At 43.4% G+C, this 23,268-nt stretch overlaps 1 protein-coding gene across 1 annotated transcript; it reads left to right on the forward strand.

Annotated features, from left to right (window-relative positions):
- The first annotated feature begins 18,672 nt into the window (after window positions 1-18,672).
- On the forward strand, window positions 18,673-22,023 carry IER3IP1 (immediate early response 3 interacting protein 1). The gene is made up of 3 exons (XM_035559954.2): window positions 18,673-18,852; window positions 20,786-20,887; window positions 21,740-22,023. The coding sequence occupies exons 1-3, from the start codon at window positions 18,762-18,764 to the stop codon at window positions 21,793-21,795; spliced, it is 249 nt and encodes an 82-aa protein (XP_035415847.1). The 5' UTR covers window positions 18,673-18,761; the 3' UTR covers window positions 21,796-22,023.
- The last annotated feature ends 1,245 nt before the right edge of the window (window positions 22,024-23,268 follow it).

Genomic DNA, 23,268 nt, shown 5'->3' on the forward strand with positions numbered 1-23,268 from the left:
TGCAGTAAAAGTTCACATACAGGCAGGTAGGGATGGGTTTTTCGTGCCCATAACAGAGCTTCTGAGGAGAGACTTGAGCTGAACCAATGCCAGGAAAGAGCAGTACAGTTTGGGAGCCTTGCAGATCTACGGTGTTCAGTCTCCTGCAGATGCATTGCAGGATCTTCCTGCACCCAACACCATATTTTTTCAGGAGTGTTTTTCAGAAGCATTCGGTGAGAATAACCATTGTCTCCGTCATCAGTGACCTGGGAGATTCCAGTTCCTGGTGCTAAAGCCTTTAAATGACGTTCTCTGTTTTTTATGGTAAAACAAGGAGAATGAGGCTTGGAGACAGAGATGCAAAAAGTCAGTAGCTCTGCTACTGTGTTATGCCATGGAATTTGGCTTGTGGATTCAGCAAAAATATTCTTGAGGTGGAGTAGGCAGACTGGAAAAATAAAGAGCAATTCATGTACAGAGACCTCAATAATGCACAAAGGAAAGGAATTGAGAAGAAAGTCTGGGGCATCTGAATAAGGCTTTGATTGTATCAGTGACAGAAGTTTGTCTGAGCTATGGAAGAAGCAGATATTTACAAATAAAAAACATCAGGAGTAATCACAGAGTAACCAGATAACCAGTATCTGTGGTCTTGAGCTCTGCCTGCTGAGATAAGGAGATTAATCTAAGCATTAAGTCGGTCGGTTTTGCCCTCTTCTGCATGCTTTCTTACTGACTGCCAGCATTTTCCAGTTGAGTCTACATTAATCTGAGTACCAATTTAAAATAAATTCAGTAATATTAATATCCTGAATAAAACAGTATGCCATGCTGAATGAGAAGCAGGGGATCCTGCCCTAAGCATGTTGTCCAAAGCACTGATCTACAATAAAAGTCAGCCTGAGGATGGCAGCATCAGATGAACGGCACCGTTTGTTCTCAGCATCAGGTTTTCATCAGCTGACAATCCCTGCAAGGGAGGTGCTGGCATCACAACTACGAGCATTCCCTGCTTGTTTGCTGAGAGTGAAGGATGGATGCATTTCTCATGCTGTTTTTGTTTCCAGTGACACACCATCCCTGCAGACAACAGGGATTTCTCCGAGTAGGCCCCAGTGCTTTTGAAAGATTAGCTGTTACTTAACTGCTAAGCTAAATCAGTCAAGCAGAGAATCACAACTATATTGCTCAGAAGCAATTTCAGATTCTCAATGTGCCAAGCAGGAAAGAGTTGCCTCCAGAAGAAACGTGCATGCACATACGTACCACACGGTGCACAGAGGGAGCGAAGACCCCGTGCAGTACAGAGCAGTTAATGCCCTGTGTTTTCCCACAATCTTGTGTTGCTCTTGTTGGACCTGCCTTTCCACAGAATGTCTGGTCGCGTTTGGTCGTACTGCAATCAGTTACACTTTGTGCCTCATCTTTAATGAAGTATTTCCATGAGACTCTGCAAATATTAGCTAGCAAAGTCTCAGAGGAAGCTTCTGAAGCAGGTCACTTTTGTGTATCCCTTTCGTGGGGATTGCAAATAAATGTTGTAATTCTGCAAGTAAAGAAATCTCAAACTTGGGTTTAGGGTTGGTAACCTTTCCTCTTTGTTTTTGTTTTGTTTATTTATTCCTAGAAGCGCAGGATCTTTTGCAGCTGTTACCTTGTAAGTTATAACCCACCACTCAGAAATCTGACTTGTATAAAGACTGAGACAATGGAAGGGCTTGGAAATTTAAAGAACAAACAAAACAGATCAGGTTCCTCTGAACCCAAGGACAAGTGACCTCAAAGCATCATGGACAACCATGTAAAATAGAATGTAGCAGCCATTTATTAGTAAAAACAAAACAACAAAAAAATCAAAAAATGCCTGTCCTGGATCTTTTTTGGTGGTACCAAAGTTTAAGTCTTTGTGTTTTTAGAAGGACTACTGAACTTGATAGAGAAAATGCTTTTGATGAACCATACAGATAAGCCGTGAAGGGAACTGATGATCCTTTCAACGCCACAAACACTTGACAACATCTGCCAGTTCATCTTTTGCTTGGGGATAGTGATTGTTTTATGGAAAGAAATGCGCATCGTATCAGATGGGCCAGAACCACATTTGGATGGGTGGATAAAAAAGCGTTAGCCATACACAGTGCTTTTTAAAAGCAGACTGGAAACTCTCCCACCCTTCTTCCTCGGCCCCTTCTTCCTCTGGTATTTTGCCTGCTGTATGAATTAAGATTGTACTCCTCTGGAAATATTTTACAATTTAATATTGAGTGTAATTAAGAATATAATCACTGTTATCAAAAAAGGTATTTAACTCTGTTGTAGTTTCTTTATCATTCATGTGGATAAAAAGTCTATAATAAAAAAAAAAAAAAAAAAGAAAACTATGAGATAATAGTTGAGCTTCCCTGTACTTCAATGCTATGCTTATTCCACTGAAAAAAAAAATGAATGGAGAAATTTACCCCCAATAATATCTTTTTAGAAGCATCTTAATTCACAGATATGTTAATGTGTTGAAATATTTTATGGACGAAATCTTCTGCCTCTGGTTATTAGAAAAAGTTTGGAAGTAGATTTGGTGGGATTTCAGGAAGTGCCTTGTGGATTTCATTTAACTCTGCTTCTACAGAAATAAAGGGGATAGGCCTGAGCCAAAATCAGTCACCTTTTCAAAAACCACAGCCATAGTCTTCTAGGTCACTTCCTGATCGTGCGCAGCATCCTGATTGCCGGGCTTCCCCAGTGGAGTTGTCTTCATACAGATGATCTCAGTCCCGAGCACCGGGCCATCCCTCAGCACAGAAGATCGATCTTCCTCACCACTGCAGAGCCAACAGTATTTGAAAGCAGTTTCAGCCACGCTTGGCATTTGGATAAGTCACCAACTTGCTCTCTCAATATCCCCCTCATTCTCAGCAAATCCCTGGGAGGTCAGATCGGCTGGTTTTGCAGATCCTCCGTGCAGCCCAACAGAGCTGGAACACAAGAGAAGGAGTGTGCAGCCTGTTGCCCTCTATACGTGCTGCCCTGCATAGTTTGCTCCTGCCCTAGGTGAGCTTACAAGTCTCGAATTCAGGACACACTGAACTGGCTGCAGCATGGAAAAAGCAGTGAAAGTGACAGAAGAGATGGACCAGGTCATACCAAAAGTTCACGTGTGCCATGTGTGTTCCCTGTACCCAATAGTGGATGAAATCAAATAACTTTGTAAAAGCATGCAAGCACTTAGACATATGTTCCGAGAATATTGTTTTAGCATCTAATGGTTTACAGCTCATGAGTTTTCAGATCTAGACATGATTTCTTGTTTTTAATAGCGCTCGATGTATTTTTTTCTTTCATGAACTTGTCCAGTGACTTTTTTAAACCTAGGTACACTTTGGCAGCGACAACACCCTGTGGCAGCAAGCGCCACAGCTGAAATACCTGAAATACCTGAAATACAATAAATGTGTGAAAGAAAAACGTCTCCTGGTGTTCAGAGATGCCACCTGTTACACTTATTTTACGCTCCCTGCCTCTTGTGCTGGGTGAGACCAGTTGGCAGTAGACTGCTGTCAATCCTGCCCACCATCTCCATGCCAAAATGGTTTCATAGGCACCCTCTGAGCCTCTTTGTCTTGCTTTCAGGTTGAGGAATTGTAGTCATTCTGCCAACAGAAGCAGTCCCATAGTTTTGTGGCTTTCCTGTACCTTTCCCTGATCAGCTATATCCTTTGTGAGATGGGGAAATAGCTGTGTAGAGTATTCAGGATACAGGATGCTATATAGATCATAGCATAGACTGACATGATGATATTTTCTGATGCTTTCTGTGAAGAATGAACCCTTCTGTAGTGTCGTGGTAAAATGTCTTACCGCTACAGATCAAAAATTTTGCCCAGACATAAAGTAGTCGTGCTGCTCAATAAGAAATTACTGCTCTAATGGCTTCAGAGTGCCAGAGCTCCTGGATGTGGTCAGGCAAGCACAGTAACCCCTTGTCTCTCACCCTTTGAGAGCCAGCCTGTGCAGCCTCAGGAACAGACACGAGAGATCTGCAGCAGACTTATTTGTTTTCTATGCTCTGTTCAGACCATCAGGTTTCCAAGTGACTTTCCAAAGCAAGTTGTGCATCCACATATTGTTTTTGTGAGCTGCAGAAGTGACGAGCCGTGCACTAACTGTACAGTTCACACAGATAAAGGATTGGATGTACCACCTGCGTGATTCTAATTGAACATTCAAACCTCAAATGTCCAGTTTGCACTCTTACTTGGTTACTTAGGCTAAACTCCCCAGTCAGGAAATGGAAACACCACTTGTCTGGTTTGTAACTAATGTGCAGACCACAGCTGCAAACATTAAGGTGGAACATAGGTCTCAGAATGAAGCGTGAAAGGAGTCTCTTGAATTAAAAAAATCATCCCTCACACTGTTAAAGTTCAAGAACATGATCCTAGAAAACAAACACAGAACAGCCGCCGCCTAACCACATCTACTTGAGCAAACAGCCAAGGAAGCTTCGTATCAGCCGTTGGTTCTTGTTTGCTCTCCTCTTGTGCCAAAGTGTGTCCGTGTTAAAGCGATGAGGGTCCCACTGTAGTGTTAAACTGTCATGTTCTGCAGACTCAACCCTCAACATTGTCTTCTACCAGCTGTCATGATGAAGAAAACCAAAAGAGTGCCAGAAAGTTTACCTAGTAGTCAATATGGTTCTGTATGCGTATCCAAACGTTGCCCTGTACTTGAAATCAGCTCTGTAGATAGCTAAGTTGTGGTAGTGGCCCTGATAGGGCTGTGTGTGTGCCCGCTGATGCCCTGGGGAGCAGTTCCTGGCACGGATGGCAAGTTGGCCCAGACCCACAGGCAGTCTGGATGTGGCCACGCTGAGCTGAAAGGTGGGTGCTTCGTGGTGTGGGCACAGCTCTTCTGCACCGCGTGGCCACGGGGAATGGTCCAGCCACGGTTAATTTACGGGTGCAGAGTAGCCTGTATTGTTGCTGTCCTTAATATAAAATGATATTAAAGTAGAAAATACATATTCAGCTTTTGTTATGTGCAGCCTGTCAATACCTTTAAGAAATCTACATAGTTAGCCAAATGTCAGCTTCAGCAGCCACTAACATGAGAGGCAGAAGGTATAGCTGTATTACAGATCTCAGTTTTAGCCTTTCTTTTGTCAAAATCCCCTGAGAATGGAAAAAAAAAAAAAAAAAAAAAAAAAAAAAAAAGACTATGCATTGAGCTGTGATTTGAATTTTTCTGGGTATTTGGATGAAAAATAAATAGGTGCAGAAAGCTCGGTAGCAACTGACTGTCCATTTTTCTTCCACTGAGTTGGTCTTCCCTGTACTATGCACATGTCCAAACCATTTTGAGCTCTGTCCTTCAGATGTAGTGCTACTTCTCCAGGACTTACACCTCGCCATTTGTCTCTGTGATACTTTAGCACAGTTATGTCTGCTGGCAAGGAAGTGCGCCACGCAAAAGCATGGAGGTATGTGCTCTCCCTTACTCAGGGACATAGGAACAAACCTTCTCCAGGAATGGTAATTTTAGGTGCCTTCAAACCATCTCTCTCAAAGACCTTTTTTACCTTTTGTTGATCTTGTTCTGAAATGGCATCTGAAAAGCAGTGAGACAGAGCAAGGCATTTGAAAAGGATGGTTTATCTGAGCATTTACTCCACTTGAGATCGATCTTACTGACAAACAATACCTGGATAATTAAAAAAAAAAAAAAAAAGTTATCTCAGTATGAATAGGGCCAATTAACAAAGGTGTTACAGCTGAGAGGTGGAAGTTTTGTCTGAACTGGGTCTGGCAAACAAGTTAAGGCCCAGCTAATGAACTGTCAGGCTTGTATTGTGTTTTTTTTGTTATCCTGAAAGTTAGACAGCATCTGGGATTACAGTGCTGGCCAGCCATCAAGTCTCTTATAGTTTGTAATCTCATAAGAAATTTATTGCTGGGTATTTCTGATTTCTTAATGACTGGTGAGGCATCTGTTCAAAATCAAGACACTTGTCCTAGAATTCTGAGCATCAAAAGTTAGAAAAGCCCGGGGAAGAATGAGATACTACCACTGTATTTTTTTGCAGGTGGTAGTAAATAAAATCTCTGCACAACTTTTCACTGCCATTCTACTCCCAACCATTCCTGTGTCTTCTCTTCTCAGTGAGGGATTAAAGTTCAGATTTCCTCAAAATGTATTCTTACTTCTCTGTATTTTTAATGTAAAACTTCAAGGTAGTTGTGCCAAAAGTTTTGGATAAATGTTGCAATGTACAAAAAATAGCAAATCTGGATGTTTTAGGTTTAATCAACAAGGAATTAACAAAAACAAAGACCAGCATTTGCTCTAATGGACCGTATTGGACAGCCACTTTTGCCCCACTGGCTTTCAAAGCAGAATGACTCTACTAAAGCAAAACTGTAGGCAGTGCTCTTTTAGGAGGAAGTCTCATAATTTTCCAGTTATCTTTTATAACCTTTCTTATAAGGTGTTTGTCGCTGCAGTTTATGCTCAGGTGAGCAAATTTATTTTGACACAATGTTAACTAGCTTGAATTATTCAGAACATTTTTAAGAGGTCTCTGTTATCCAGCTCAGGAAGGGGCTTTTTTAAACTATAGTAAGATTATACTTGGTACATCCCCCAGTATGATATGTTTCATCTCCAAACTACTAGGCAAGCATTCACTAATAAATCTCAGAGCTGGTAAACAACCTACAGTCGTGCTGAGAAGCTCAGATCTTGCATCTGGCTGAGGCCCTTGAGCCCTGCTTTGTACAGTGTATCTTTGGGGCCACATCCACACTTGGCTGGTTGCTCTGGTCTCATTGGCTTTGTTTTTTCTATGCCAGCAGTTTGCAGAGGTGGTTTGCATCCAGACCCACAACGTAAGATGTTCCTGCAGAAAGGAGCTGCCATCGCCACTGCAGCTCCACACTGTGATCCCAAGCTTCTCCACAAAACTGAGTATAGAGTGAGACAGACACCAGTAAATAGAAAAAAAAATACTTTGAATTATAACGTAATAGATACCTGTAAGGGATATTCAAAGACTTCAAAGCCTCCTGTTACTTTTTCTTTTTTTGCAATGTCTCTGAAAGTTCATTCAAAGTGAATTTCCATTCACAAGAAATTTTTGCAGAGAAGAATATGTCCTAGACATTTACACCATGTCTTCGCATCTGTGAGGGACAGAGGGTTTTCAGTACCACGCAGGAGATGTTCAGCGGTTTGCCAGATTGAATTTTGCTGCTTGTTTAGCATCTTTCCCACAGAGTGTAGTCAGAATACCAGATAACATAGTAAAGAGACTCCCTTTGACTTTGGTGAGCTTTGGTTCAGATTCAAAATCACAGACTGGTTACACAGCAGTTTAGGTTTTAGTTAGCAGTGAGCTTTCTCTTTGTCTGATAAAGAAGAAAAGCACTTCCCTAGTATAAAATCATATGGAACACCGAAACCATTTTTAACACCATGGCTCTGGCTCAAAGCCAAATAAAAGGCCACCGATATCCTGTAGGAGGGAGAGGAGGTGCTTATATACCTGTTATGTGGATGGTGCAGAAGAGAAAATTGGTGTGTGGGTTAACCAAGCCCTGACCGTGTATATGCAGACCTGCTCTCCGCTGTTCACCTCTGTAAAGCCTATTTAATGTAGTACCTTCAGTGGTTTCTTATGCCGCAGAGAAAAATACACAGCCATGGTCATAATCTAAATGTGCTCAGTGATTGGACTGCGGATACCTGAAACCCTGCCAAACAGTCTCCAGGGGATTTGGAGAGGTGCTTTGGCATTGTTTGATACTAGCAAGAGGAGATGTAATTGTTTTGCAGCTATTGTTCTGCTGTAATTGTTTTACAGCAGAAAAAAATGTGCCAATCTCTATTGTTAGCTTTGAAATACTTGCTTATCTGCCAGCCCAGAGTGTGTGAATGTACTGGTGGAAAAAGGAGTCTCCACCCTAGAGCACCCCACCCTCTCTGATCACAGAGCACACATGATTTGAGCAGCAGTTGCAGGTTTTTGCAAGATAACTCAGTGCAGTTGCCAGCTCAGCTCCAGCCTGGTAGTAAGGACAAGGGTTTGTTTGTTTCTTTTTTTTTTTTTTTTTTTTGCAGAGCAAAACGAGGTCCCGATCTGCAGGGATGTCACTTCCCTAGAGGAGGTGTGGGAAGAGATGGGTGCTGCAGGGCAAGGTTCATGACATGAATCCTGTCCTGCCTGCTGAGCAATGCCTTGCATGTTGTCCTGCTCACAGTGCAACGAAAAATAAGCTAAGGCAGGCTGCAAGAAACTCCAAAATGAAGCATGTTTCACACCCAGCCCCTCTCCAGCAGCCCTAAACTTGGCCATTGCAGATTAACAGCTCAACAACTGCTCAGTTCCCACACTGTTCCCTTTAGTGTGAAGAGGCAGGTGGGTCTGTGGAACACCCAAAAGGCAAAGACTGGGTTCTGTAGCTGCCCCTTGGCCAGGAGCCATCTCAGCTGGTGGGGTTCCCTCACCCAGAGAGCCCCAAACCAGGAGGCTGCCTGCCCCCTCCACCCAGCCTGCTGGAAGAGACCCAAAGACCCCATCCCTGGGACGTGGCACATTGCTGCAGTGAGTCCAGAAGCTGCAGAGGCAGCTCCAGAGCTTCACAGCAGGCTCCAGAGGCAGCTTTGTTGCAGGAGGCTGTGCATGTCCAGTGCGCCAGGAGGCCGGTGCCTGAGGGAAGCTCTGGCAGGCCTCTAGGTGGAGTCCAGCTGTGTCACCTGCTCTGCAAGCAGGCAGGGAAAGGAATTGCTTAACAAGAGGATGGTGAATAAAGGCTCTGTTTGATCCACCTCCACACTTTATCGACTGCCCACGAAAGGAAGAGATTATTCTGCCGTAATAAAAACCATGGAGAAAATAAAGCAGTCGACAGAGGCAAATAAAGTGAGCAATTAGTCTGAAACCTTTCAGACCAGCTTTACCTTCATGCAAGGTCTTAGCAGGATGATGCTGATGCAAGGATCTCCAGCAACCACAAGGTAACCCATGAATTTGTAACTTTTCTTCTCTTTCTGTGCTAGATTTAAATTACCACTTTTTTTTTTTTTTTTTTTTTTTTTTAACTTTTTCAAGCTGAAGGGTGAGATGGAGGTAGGTGCTTGTTAGGACATCTTAATGATGTGAGAAAAAGAGATTGTATCACGGGGGGCTGGAGGACTCTACAGTAAGCAGGTGATCTTCCATTTTCAGTAACACTCAGCCAGGCTCTCCTCACACCAGGGGAAATTTCACTTGACATCCTGAAACAGCTTTTCAGCTTGTTCACAGACACGCACACATACATGAACTGAGAAAAGGCAAAGCCTGGGCAGTCTGTTTAGCTGCAAAATTATGCTGCTTGGTTTTGCTGTCCAAGCTTTACAAAAGGAGTTGTTGCAGATACTTCTGATGCATGTCATATGCAGTAATTCAGTCTAAGCATCAATTCAGAGGTGATATCATTCCTCATATAAATGTGAGCATGGCTTTGGCTTGGATTTTTTTTTTTCTAAAGGGTTGTATTTTCTTCAGGCATCTACATTTTTTTATGCAACCTGTGGCTACACAGATTTTTCACAATTATATTTTAATGTAAGTTTATTGAGAGCAGTTATTAAAGAGAGTAGAATTGGAAGTGCAACATATAGGACTTTAGATACAGGTTCTTCTGATACCTGAGAACATACTGGCAGACAATTTATTAATGTGTTCATTAACTGGATGTCATCAGGATACATCCTGTGATTCCCCAATTTTTATTCTGGAGAAGGAGCTAGAATAGAATGAAATAATGACCAGAAGTCTGTGCATCACACATGCAAGTGGAAATAGCGTGCACATATCTGTGTCTGTGTGGTAGTGTGGCAGTATGAGCACAAGGTGACACCTGAATCTGACCTGAGAAAGGTTTCTCTGACGGATACAAGACTGTCAGTTATCCCACCTTGACAGTAGGGTTAATAACACATCCCTGCCTCCCAGACTTGCTGTGAACTTCACTCACTGTTCTGAGAAATTCAGGGTTTGGGTGAGGGGTTGGTAACAGGCAATATGGCTGTGGTAAAATAATGTTATTGTTTGCCAGAGAGCAAGAAATTGTGTGTTGAGCCCCCATTATCTTTCTGTCTAGTTGCTGTTCATTCCTTCTTACTTTCCTGTGTGATGGCTGGGGCTTTTTTAGAGGGGATAGGCAGTAAAACCTCTAGAAACAGTAAAAGAAAATGTATAAACCTGAGCTTGAGAAACCTGGGCTCAGTTACCTTTTCTCCTGAAGTCTCCCTCTGTATCCTGGGGCAAATTGGCTGGGGTTAGGTAAAAGTGGGCTGAAGTTGTGGTGTCTGTTTGCAGCAATCTTTATGTATTTTATTCTATGGCTTTAGCATGTTCGGGGTCTGTCTGCTTCATGCAGTCCTGTTTCCAGCCCTGACCCCACAAATCACCCCATTAGCAGCACTGAAGGCTCACTAGCAAATTGTAGGGGCAGCACAGGAGAGAAGGGCAAAGCTTCCCATCTGGCTTCGTCGCAGGTGGAGATATTTGTGTGGCCTCAGCCCGAGCTTCTCACATCCTGGCCAGGCATGCCAAGCCATGCTCACTGGGTGGTGGGGGAAGAAGGTCTGCACATCGGTCCACCAGCGTTACGAAAGTGTTGGAGCTGTCAGTGTACTTTATTAGGAGCCTGGACTGCGTCCATTTGAGAGGTATGGACAAAAAATGTCCCAGTTGGGGTTGGGCTAGAACGTGATGCCCGGCCCTTGGCCATGCCAAGATTAGATGCTGTAGGCAAACATGCAGTCAAACTCAAGGCAGGTGGGGAGGCTTATTGCCTGAAAAGAAACATTCATTTTTTTGATGTCAGATTAAATTCTGTCTCTAGGATTTGTCCCCTCCATGCTTTGATTCCCAATCTGCAAAATGCTAATAGCATGAAGTTGCTATCTCACAAGGAAGTTGTAAAGATAATTCACATTAGAGATGGTGAAATATTCAGAGGTCATAAATGGATCTAAAATAAATATTATTTTGAACTGTGATCTGAATGTCTTTTGGCTTTCCTTTTCAGTATGGTCCATGATGCTGAAGAAGGTTTTCACACCACCTTAGTTTCCAAGGAAGAAGGTGCTTTATTTTCCTGTTTGTTTTCATTAGCATTTAAAATCAGTTTTGCAGTGTGTATTTGTGTGGCAACAGCAGTGAGAGGCCCCAGGTAACAGCAATGTTATCAAATGTTAGCCATGTTATCAAATGTACAGGATTTAACAGACACAGCTTTGTGAATGAGCTCAAAAGGAAGGAATGAATTAGCCACAGATCTATTGCTGTTGGGGTTTTAGACAGGGAAGAACGATGGAAATAAAAGGAGCTGTTGCGGGAGAAGAGAGGAGTGGGGAACTCAAAAGTGGGTGTAGAAGGGAGAATCTAAGCCAGATATCAGTCCATTAAGTTTTGAAATAAACCCAAGAGCCAAAAAGGATGGAAACTGAGATTGAAAAGGATGGAAGTGGATGGAGAATGCTGGCGAGAGAGGCAGTACAACATGGGATCCTGCAATGACTTTACTGCAAATAAGTGGGTAACACCTGAAATGTAGATAAAGACCCATGAGTTAATTAGTCTAGTTGACAGGAACGTCTTCCTAACGCACAGCTGGTCTGTCACCCCTCTCCACCCGTGGTTTGCAGCAGAAGGACCTGTGTGCAACCTGTGACAAGCCGGGGTCCTTTTGCAAAAGGTTGCATTTCCTAAAGCTGTTTGTTGGCAAAACTCACCTGTGGTTTCCATCTGCTTTTCAAGGTTCGTCACCGATTACTTATGACATTATCATGGTGTCTCTCAGTGGCAGCCTGTTACTGTTGGTTGTGATCAGCGTAGCAGTGAAAGTTCTCCTGAGGTGAGTGGCAGCAGGGGAGGACCCAGGGTCACCCAGGAAGTGTGTGCAGTGAGGAATTCCTGCAGCAGCACCGTGTGATCAGGAGAGCCCATGGAAAGAGCCTGCCAAAACCCAGTGCTTCTTGGGGTCCTCCGTTACACAAGCTCTTTCTCCATCAGCCCATGCAGCGGTGTGCATCAATTGTGGCTGGAAAACAGCTAGGGAGCTTGTTTGTGTAATACCATTTTAGGGAAATGACATTTGGTTTTGTTTTGTATCTGAACCAAATTCTTTGACCTCTCCCCAGATTTTATATACGTATATTGAAAATTTATGGAGGAAAATTAAGAGACCCAAGCCCCTAATTTCTCAATACTGACAAAATTTTTGTTTTTGAAGAACAACCAGAAGTCACAAGAAAAGAGGCATTCCTTGACATGTTTATTTCTATAATGAGGAAATATGCAATTTATTTTGAGAAATCCCTTCAAACGAAAATTTCGTTCAGCTTTAGTTTGAATGCAACTAGCCAAATGGAGAAGAGGATAAGACCTTTTTCATGTTAAAGGACAAAAAGATAAGAGGCAGTGTAAAAGGACGCCTCCATAATTAATTAAATCAGCTCTATCACCAGCACCCCAGCTATCAGTTCTGTACTGCTGTTAGCTATATCCTGTTATTAATTGGATTGGCTTCAGATACAAATGGCTCTTCATGCTTATCTAATACCTAATGATGTGTTGTGTTCCATTTCTGTCGCACCAGGCACTGCACCTCACATTATTCCTCCAAAGATCTCAGTGCACCTGCAGTGGTCCTGGAAAATACTGCAGTGACGAACAATATCTCTGATAAGATTTCAACAGTGGATTTGGCTGGCCCGGTGTGTGTAAGTTACAGTTCTAACAGGCACACTGTATCCACAGAGCTTGCCAACTCTGAAGAGACAATTTCCATTTCTAAGTTACCGTTCTTCTCCTTCTCTGTCTCGATAACACCCCCGGATTCACCACCAGAGCAGTGACGGCCCCCAGCTTCTCTTATCAGCAGCCTTCTTCTGGAGAGAAAAGTGCACGAAGAGCTCAGGGGTGTGTGATGGATGGATGTGCCCCACTTCCCTTCCAACACCATAGCTTTGGACTGTGAACTCACCAGTACCACACCAGTGTTAGAAAAAGGAGGAAACTGGGATTTTTTTTCTGGAAGTGGAGAAAAAGTGTAGATATATGTATTTTATCTCTGTGGTGTGGTGTGTTAAAAATTCACTGTAGAGATGGACAAACATCTCTCCATATTATCTCTTTCTGTGGAATGACTCATAAGAAAAAAATGCAGGGGGGGGATTTCTGGTAATTTTTACAAAGATTTCCCAGTCCTTCTGACTCACACACAAATCCAACACATTATGCTGAGACCTAACCTTTTGCACTTGGTTTCCAACTAAGCTGTGTGACTCCGTGGCTGCACCGATGTTATTGGACAGATTGCAATCGGCAGGTCACCAGGTCCGTGATTTTTTTTATCTGCCCACCTTTACAGTCTGAAGGAAGATACCGTCTATTAATTTTTAAACTGAGAGCTGAAACACCAATGACCTCTGCCTCCGGCGTGACATTTGCTTGCTAAGGAACGATCTTCGTTATTCTCCCCTTTCGGGTGGCAGTTAGAAGGGACAGATTAGCCTGAGATCTGGCATGGAGAGTGATAGGTGTGTTCCCTGGCACCAGCCAGTGTATTCCTACTTCATGCCCTTTGCTAACTGCTACTAGGAACCCCACAAGAGTGTAGGGTATATAATTTTTCATTTATCTTAATGACTTCCTTGGCCTGCCTCCAGCATGTTTTCCATACAAATGGATGGAAAGCCAAAGGAAGCAGGAGAAAAGCCCTTTGACCAATGGGTATTCCTCCAAAAGGGGTCTCGCATGATTCACTCCTCCTTTGTGCTCACATGTCAGACCACTGGGAGTATCTGCAGGACCATCAAGGCACAAAGGGTTGCCAAGAGGTTGGAAGGGCGGTTGGCATCAATGCCTTAGCTAACGTCTTTAGCTCAGTGTAAGTAATGCTCCCAGGACTCATGTTTTCAAACAGAAAACCCAAGCTCTGCAAAATACATGAGCAGGAGGGCTACACGGAGTTCCTCCTCTTCAAGGCTTGCAGCTTCCAGGCTGTGCCGTTTTGGTCCCCCTCTTCCCATACCTGCATTTAGCGAGCTGCTCCTGCCTTCCCACAGCCCGTAGGCACCCCTTCTCTTTGCCTCTCTCATTAATACTCCAGCACTTTCTCTGTGCTGCTCACTGTACACGGACAAAATCCACCCCCACCTTGTCAAAATTCATGAAGCAGTTTCCTCATCCTCCTGTAAATCCCTCCTTAAAACCTGCCGCTGCCTCAACGCCTGCAAATCCTCCTGCCTGTAACCGGCAAGGCAGATCTAAGCAAAGACTTCCAGTTCTCTAGCAAAGTCCATTTGTTTTCTTGCTGCCCTGTGCCCCAGCTCCCCGTGTCAGGCTGTGATAGCCACTGTGTTCCAGCTGATGTCTGGGCTGGAAAATCCCTGGGCATGTCATCTCTGACAAATATCTATATGGCACTGAGCACAACAGAGCCTTGGATCTGGCCCAGTGTATTCCAGCATGAATGCAATGCAAATAGTGTCTGGGATCATGGTGCTGATACTAACAATACAACATAATGTGTGTGTATGCAGTAGACAACAAATGGCATTTAAAGATTGTTATGGTTATGGAGCCAAGCACGATAAACTTAGGAAATGACACCAATAAATTTATGTGCACGTTGTGAATTTTGTATTTATTTTTCCTTTGTTCTTCAATCTTCAGGCAGTCTTTTTTGTACATGAAGCTGTGTTACATCCTCCCAAAGTATAAGTGTTAGGAAAGCTGGCAGTCTTGTGTTTGAAGGGGACAGCTATTCACTTTCCAAATAAGCAAAGAAGGGTAGAGATGACACACTGCACAGTGCATTTCAAGTAACAGGCAAGACAATGAACTTTTCTCTGTGCAGCTGCTGAAGGGTAAGAACAAAACACTGTGCAAAGTCTTACTGCATTGCCAGCTTTGGTGGGTAAAAGAAACAACAATACATTAAATCATCTGAGTATTCAGTTTGTGCTTACGAGAGATGTGTTACATCTGTAGGAGGCATCATTAACCTTTGCAGCGGTTTAGTAGTACAATAGGTGTGATGACTAACAGATGACAAAGGCTATAGTTTAACTGCAAAACATAGCAAAGGGATTTATTTATAGAACCACAGAAGCAAAATGTTTTCACATACACAGAAGTTTTCAATTCATAGAGCTACTCATTGGGCACGTAGTAGGTGGGTGTGAGGACCCAGCTCCTCGATTCAACACCTGTTCCCTGACAAGGGGCAACTGCAGCATAGCAGGGATCCTTTTGGGCTCAGAGAATGAACACACAGAGTTTGCTCATCTTCAGACCGTGGGGTATTACTAGGCCTACAGGCAAGGCTAGTCCAGACACATACATTCATTGGCAACCAGTTGGTACAAAGTACCAACAACCAGAGGCTCACGCTGTGCTTCTGGTCAGGGTCTTTCCACTGGCGATTGCAGAAGTCAAAGCAGGGGAAAAAGGTTGCCACCAACTAAATACATTTCTTCACTTTCAGCTTCAGATTGCTTGTGCCAATTTCCAGCATTTCCTGTGTCATTCAGAAATATCTTTACTGATATGTTGAAGGGGCTTTGAGCAACCTGGTCTAGTGGAAGGTGGCCATGGGAGGGGGTTGTAACTGAGTGATCTTCAAGGTCCCTTCCAACCCAAACCATTCTGTGACTCTGTGATATGTCTATGTAATAATCTAGAGGAGGAAATGGTCAAAACTATTTCAGAAGTTAAACAGAAAATGGTGTCATGTGAGGCAAAGGATTTAGGGATTTAAGTTGTGAGAGGACCTTCTTTGACCAGGAATAAACTAACCTCATCCCAAAAACCTGCATACAGAAGCTTCAGTCTCACTAACTGTGGAGGTGATGAGGGTGGTTGGGCCCAAGGAGCCATGCTCTGTTTGATGATACTGAACAATAAACTGAGGAGGGAAAATGTAAAAGAATGAAAAAAGTGAGGTGTTCATAATACTTCACCAGCCTAAACGGTAATCCTTTGGCATCTGTAAGGTGGTTTAAAACTCTCCTTTATGGTGATTGACTGCACTCTGCAGGTGACACTGGAGGAATTTACTGCAATGAAACATAACACCTTAATGAGGAAAAAAAAAAAAGCGCTTTCTTCTAATGCAAGCAACTTTGTCTGGTTTTCCCTTCAACCACATAGCATGATGATTCAGAAATAAGACTCGTGTGGTTGTTAAGTTGCCGTGATGGATTTTAGAAAGGGGAAAATCATGTCAAGTTTATGTAATCTTTATAGCAGCTGCTCTTTGGGAATACATCTTAATTATGGGTAAAAATACTTAGCCATAACTTGTATACTTATTTTAAAAACCTCATTTTTTTCAGTACTGTAATTCTAAACATTAGCTGTTCACTGAGGTTAGCATTTATGTATAGGCTGGATACTGTAAGCCCAGGAAGTGCTACTTGATGATGGTGGTTATTAGACATGCCTGCTAGTGACCCCTCATATTAATCTGTATTTCATTCTATAATTACTGCCATAAAGCTCTAAGCTCCATCTGAGAACAATAGGAAGTTCCATTTGTGAGACGATTATATTCCAGCACCCACAGTTTCTCAAAAAATAGGAATGACCTTTAGGATGAAATCTTTTCGGCCCAATATTGACTTTCTGTGGGTATGTAGGGTTTGGTAAATCAAGATCACCCTTTTCTGATATTTATAGACACATGGGAAAATATAATTTGAATGATTAAAAAAGCTTTTAGCGAACTATGCAGGCCTTTGGCTAACTAAAAATGGCTCATTTTTAAAATGCTAAACTGATAGGTTTTGTAAGGCTTACAGGTATATCGAATTTAAAAACCTAGACAAGAAATAAAGCAGGCATGCTGGAACTCCTGAGCTTGCAATTTGGTGTTTACGTATACCATCATCCTAGAATAGTCACACTACCTGCTGATATATATGAAGACAAGCATACACGTGTTTACAGAACCAGAGTCAAAATTTGGAAATATTTTGAACTTTTGCTTAACAGAACACTTCAGCATATGTTTACATAATAGTGATTTCACTGAAAATGCAAGAGACTTTGTACACTTTCCTCTACATTCCTTTTTGGGTCTGAAATGACAAATATATTTGACCAGATGACAAAACTCTGTTAAATGTGCTTGATTATCATTCTCTGTTCTATCTCCCTTATGTAATATTGGTAATTTTCAGGAGTAAGTTAGTAACAAAACCTGCTGTGGCTGTGATCATTGGGTGCTTTCTTGCTTCCAGTTCCACGTTAAAAAGTAATGTAAACTAGTAGCCATGAATATTTAGATGCAGAAAACCACATTTTGTGTGGCATTTTAGGAAGGAAGGCTGAGGTGTGGGTTTCTTTGTGGCTATCTCACACGTCATCTGATTGTCTCTTGATCTGATGGTCCTGATGCTTGGCTGCTGCAGCCTCGTCTCGCTTGGTGCTCATCATCAAGCGGACCTGACTGAGGCATAAAAGCTATCAGGCATCCAGAGTAAAGGGGCTTGCATAGTGCATGACTACGGAGAGAGAAAATCATAATGATTATGCAAATTGCCCCACCAGCCAATCAGACTAGAAGCTAAAAGTAAAAAGTGTGCATTTATGCACCCAGAGCTCCAGTTACTATTTTGTTCTTTGCCTGCAGACATACCCCAAGGCCCTGACCCACATGGTATAAAATGCAACTGCTTGATTTTGGATCCTGTTACCAATCCTGGCTGCTGCAGCTGCTGCACTTTGGGACTTTGAGTAACCAACAACTCGTTTCCAAGCTGAATACAAAACCTTGTATTGACATACATTGGAAAAGCACAGGGACAGAAAAAAAAATGAGAGAGAGAGAAAAGGGGAAAACAGATATTGTCGGTGAAATTAAATAGAAAATACCACTGTAACAATTCTACATATTAAGTGCTTTAAATTTTTGAGCAATCCTACACCATCAGGTGTAGACACTAGCTACATCAGGGCGAAACGAGCCCCAGCAGGACCCAAATGATCGTCCCCTTGTATTCTGCTCCGGTGAGGCCACACCTCGAGTGCTGTGTTCAGCTTTGGGCCTCTCACTACAAGAAGGACACTGAGGGCCTGGGGTGCGTCTAGAGAAGGGCTATGAGGCTGGGGAAGGGCCTGGAACACAAGTCCTGTGAGGAGCAGCTGAGGGCACTGGGGCTGTTTGGTCTGGAGGACACTCAGGGGAGACCTTATGGCTCTCTACAACTGCCTGAGAGGAAGGTGTGGGGAGCTGGGGGTCAGCCTCTTCTCACAGATAACTACTGATAGGACTAGAGGGAATGGCCTCAAGTTGTGCCAGGGGTGGTTCAGGCTGGAAATGAGGAGACATTTCTTCTCAGAAACAGTGGATAGGTATAGGGATGGGCTGCCCAGGGAAGTGGTGGTGTCACTGTCACTCGGGGTGTTCAAGGAAAGCTTGGACGTGGTGCTTAGGGACATGGTTCAGTGGGTGACATTGGTGGTAGGGGTAAGATTGGACCAGGTGATCTTGGAGGTCTCTTCCAACCCCAATGACTCCATCATTCCCCCAGGCTGTAGCGTAAGCCCATCCCGCCCCCAGCCACCCAGCGGCCGCCATGGCAACGGCGGGGGCGCGGCCGCCATTTTGTGCCCGCCCCGGCGGGGCTGTCCCATTCCGCCCCTCCCCGCCCCGCCACGTCCCGCTCGGGCGCCGGCCCCTTCCCTTCCCTCCCTCTTTCCCCTCTGTCCCCGCGGCGGGGCCATGGCGTTCACGCTGTACTCGCTGCTGCAGGCCGGGCTGCTCGTCGTCAACGCCATCGCCGTGCTGCACGAGGAGCGCTTCCTCCGCAACGGTGAGCCGCCGCCAACCCGCCCTCAGCGCCGCCACCCCCGGGCCCCGTCCCCCCACCCTCTTCCCCGGTCCCCGAAGATGGCCGCCGGGCTCCTGTCAGCTGATTTGTGTCCCTTTTATTTCTCCCTTTTTGTTTTTTAACTCCCCTTCTCCCTTGTGTGTGTCTGTGCTGTTGTTTCTGTCAGGCACTGCTCGGTGGAAGGGACCTCTGCAGAGTCATGCTCCGCTTCCTGCTGCACTCAAGGCTGGGCATCGCCGGCCTTTAAAATAAAATAAATAAATAAAACAAACAACAGAAACCAACCACAAAGCACAGAAGAACCCCAGACCACCAAAAAGATGTGCAGTGTCCCAGGAGATGACCTGGGATGGAGATGACTTGCCACCCAAGAAGGTGGAGATGACCTGTCATCCCAGTGACCTGTCACCCAAGTGACTTGTCACCCAAGAAGATGGAGATGAGCTCTCATCCAAGGCTTCCTGATGAGGTTTTCCGTTCCGTGATTCCTCACCCAGAGCCCTGGTTGCTCCGAGTCAGGCCAAAGCAGGAATTTGGGCAGGAGTGCTGTTTCTTGGCCCTTCCACCTGCCCCATGGTGGGACTCAGATGGGGTTTTGGCATCGCTTGGCCTTTCCTGGAGCTCCAGGAACCCCAGGACATGTGGGCTGATGGAGGGGCCAAGCATCTGACCAAGCCCAGGGGGAAACTTGGCAATAACCCCAGGCTTACCCGGGTGGGAGTGCAGCACCCTAGCCTAGTACTGGCAGAGCGAGGGAGACAAGAAAGGAAAAAGGGGTGAAAAACAAGGAAATTGCTCCAAAGCTGTCTCTGGAGGAAAGAAACTCAAAGGTTGTGCCGAGCTCTGCACAGGGTCGGAGCCTCCTGTCTCTGCCCTGCTCATCCCCAAATGTTAAGGGCTGTGAGCAGCAGGACAAAAAATACGTGGTCCCATCGCTGCAGGGGAGACAGGGCCATGCTTTGCTCGTAGCTCGTCTCCCCACGGTCTTGGCGGGGATGGCTTCTCACACCCTCCTGTTTTTGTGTTTTCCTGAGGCTTTGTGTTTTCTGCTCACGTTGGTGTGGCAGCATTTCATACCAAAGTATGAAACCTGCCTTGCTGTTTGCTTTCTGGTTGTCTGTGCTCAGAGAATTAAAAATGGCCTTGCAGGCAGTCTGCACGATTTATAGAAAGCCATTTTAAAGCTTCTGATGTTTTTGTAGTGACTTCTTGTGCATCCTGACACTGTGTTTGCCTTTAAACATCACTATACACTCAGCAAAGTCAATTCAAGCAGTTTCCAGTGGCGCACAGCTCTGCTGCTCTTTGACGGGCAGGCCAGCCACAGATAGCCCGTCCCTAAATGTTCCTTCCCATTGCAATGTTTGTCAACACTGGCTTTGTCGCTGAGCTGCCACCCAAAAAGTTTCTGAGACATTTGTATAGCAGTTCAGAAAATCATTGTCCCAGTTTGGAATTTGTTCCATTTCCATTGTGTAGCTCGTTTCTGAAGCATCGCTTCATACCCGGCAACTATTTGCTCTTTTATCTTCTGGGAAAGGCCTTTGAGCAGATATAGGCAATTTTTTTATGTTACTTTGGCGGATGCTTTTCTAAAGTCCAAGTAAACTCATTTGGTTCTCTGTCATGCAGGGAATAATAGGGTATTAAAAAGGTAAGGGTTTCCTTTGCAGAAACATTGGTCTGTTGTTACTGTTGTGTTCATTAAGATGTTTAACAGTTTGTGGTATATTGTTTCAAGCAATAGAACCTGAAATGAAGCTAATTGGTTTGTAGTTTTTCTTTCTAATGTTAGTGATAAACTCAACCGTACTCAAAATAGATCACTTGTTAATATTGCTGATAGCGTTTGTTGAATGGCTTCGTGGTTTTTTTTTTTTTTGTTAACATGGCTGCCTATTTTTATGTGACACAGTTGGCTGGGCAAGTGATCAAGGGATTGGAGGATTTGGAGAGGAACCAGGAATTAAAGCACAGCTAATGAACCTCATTCGATCTGTACGAACCGTTATGAGAGGTAAGATGACGATGATCGTTTGTTTTAACTCATCTGTGAAGTTTTCTTTCTGTGCTTTAATGAAATAATGCTGGCATGTGTCTCTTTCTTTCACCAAACAGCTGCTCGCTCTGCTTGTCATCCAGTCTGTCCTTCTTTTGGGTTCCTTCCATCCTTGATGCATGGATTCCCTGTAGGAAGGTGCACATCTCAGTGTGCAGCTCAAACCTAAGTTTGATGAAGTGTAAAATGTTCCCTGCTTTCCAGGCAGGGCAGATTTGGACATCTGACTCTGGCTTGCGGTGCCACTGTTGCATCTTACCTTTTCTGGGATTTTGGGAGCTGGGGGGAAGCTTGGTTTGGAACAGGATTACATTGGCTCAGTGCAGTTTTATGTGAGGTACCAGGTGAGGGAAATGTAATTCCTGGGATTCTTAAAGGTAAACCCATGCTTAAAAGGATGGGGGGGGCGGGGGGGATGGAGGGGGAAGGGGGAAATGCTCTTAATTTATAAGTTACCAGTAGTTTTTCACTATAAAGGATACCAAAAATCATCTTGTAAGTGAAGATAAACATCAAGTAACAAATCTTACTTGTCTTGCCCAACACAAAGTAAAAACTGATACATTTCTTCTAATTCATAGTAAAACCAGGGACAGAAACAGACATTTCCATTTGGAAAAAGGGTTGTTTGGGCCAAAGTTAAGATGTGATAAATACTTGCACTGTTGCTTCCTACTAATTTTTAGAACCCTAGGCCATGATCCTCATTCCTTCCACTAATCTTGATTCTGCATAGGAAAATCAGGTGTATTTTTTAAACTTCTGCTCCTGAGAAGGTGGTCTCCAATTACTCTTGTTCTTTCTCTGCAGTGCCATTAATAGCAGTGAACTCCGTTACCATCGTGCTCCTCCTATTATTTGGTTGAAGATACCTGTCACAAAATTTTTTGGACATCCAAAGAAGCAAGTTGCTAGCCAACACTGTTCTGAGTTTTCTGGGATCCAGCACGGTTTAGCTGTCAGTTTGACGTTCAACTTAAAATAATAAAGACAGTGTTTCTATTTATCCTATTTCCTAATGTTCACTTTCAGTTTCATTAAACAAGATAATGGGATCAATGCAACAATGCTGCAAATATACTGGACTGTGACAAGTTCTGTTGCTGCCTGTTAATCACGTTGACTGTTAGAGTATGCGTCGTTACATGTTGCAATGAGTATTGATAGGATGCGGTTTTTAAATGTCTCGTTACTCAGGGATGAATTTCCTTCAATATACTTCCCACTTTATTCCTAAATTGAAAAAAATGCTGTGATTTTTATTTCAGTTACTACCACAGTACTATTTAAGGGAATATGGATTACACTCCAAACATGTTAAAAATTATTGAAGTCTTGTGATAGCAAGGGAGATAAAACCAGATGGGCAAATTTCTGATTTGATTCAAATTGGAAGCAGAGTGTTCCTCATTTGATTGAGACCAGGATTTTTCTCTTGGTGTTCGGTAGCCTTTTCAAATCGGTAATGTTTGGTGTGAAGTAGATGAAAATAGGTGTGTCTGCTATGCAAAATCAAAAAAATTGTACGTAAACTGAGGCGACTCTGTGTTTATTTAGCAGGTGGTAGTAGTGTTTAGCATTTGTTACTGTTCTGTCAAGCATTGTCATTTTTTTTCCTAAATGTGTTAAACCTGCGTGATGACTAATGTGGTGGAAGTGGGGAGGTGTTCCTGTTCTGAGTTTCTTCTGTAACGTGGGAGAATGTTTCCTTTTCAAATGCAGTTCTTTGTTTAAAAAAAAAAAAAAGGCAAATTTGCAGACTCGTCAGTTGCTGCTGCTGCTTCTCCCCCTCTCCATCTGCCTTTGTTCATTTAACAACTCACTGAAACTATGGGTATCATCTTGCAGTTCTTTCACAGAGAATATTGTTAATGCCTTTGGTAAGGATATTGCCTCAGTTATGGCGCTGGGTTGGGTCCCGTGTTAAATAGCAAGGCTGGATTTAAGATTACTGACCCTCAGATACCTTTTTAGAAAAGTTAGACTTCCTATGTCTTTTCTGTTCAACTTTGCTAAAGTGTCTTAAATTGTTTTAGCTTATTTTTAAAATGGGGAAGGCCAAAGGAAACCTGTCAGTTTCATTATTTTAAAACAGCTTAGTTTATCATCTCTTCTTCTGATGTCTTGATGACTAAAGCGTACATTGTTGTATACAAAGATAAATCTGTAAAATGTGTAAATGAATTTAATGATCTCCAATTCCAGTGTTTTGCAGAGCAGACTATATCCAGGAGGAGAGTTTATGTTGTTTCATTTTTTTAGTAAAAACCTGTAAATAAATTTTGAATTTCTAAGTTAAGCACTCTCTTTCATAATTCACTCTATATCCATGTACAGTG

Source organism: Cygnus atratus, chromosome Z, assembly GCF_013377495.2.
Source record: "Cygnus atratus isolate AKBS03 ecotype Queensland, Australia chromosome Z, CAtr_DNAZoo_HiC_assembly, whole genome shotgun sequence".
In the NCBI taxonomy this organism is placed as follows: domain Eukaryota; kingdom Metazoa; phylum Chordata; class Aves; order Anseriformes; family Anatidae; genus Cygnus; species Cygnus atratus.

Coding starts and splice junctions, on each gene's coding strand:
- IER3IP1 (XM_035559954.2), top strand. CDS start 18,762: ATGGCGTTCACGCTGTACTCGCTGCTGCAGGCCGGGCTGCTCGTCGTC. Junction 18,853..20,785: donor GGAGCGCTTCCTCCGCAACG/GTGAGCCGCCGC, acceptor TATGTGACACAG/TTGGCTGGGCAAGTGATCAA. Junction 20,888..21,739: donor TGTACGAACCGTTATGAGAG/GTAAGATGACGA, acceptor CTTTCTCTGCAG/TGCCATTAATAGCAGTGAAC.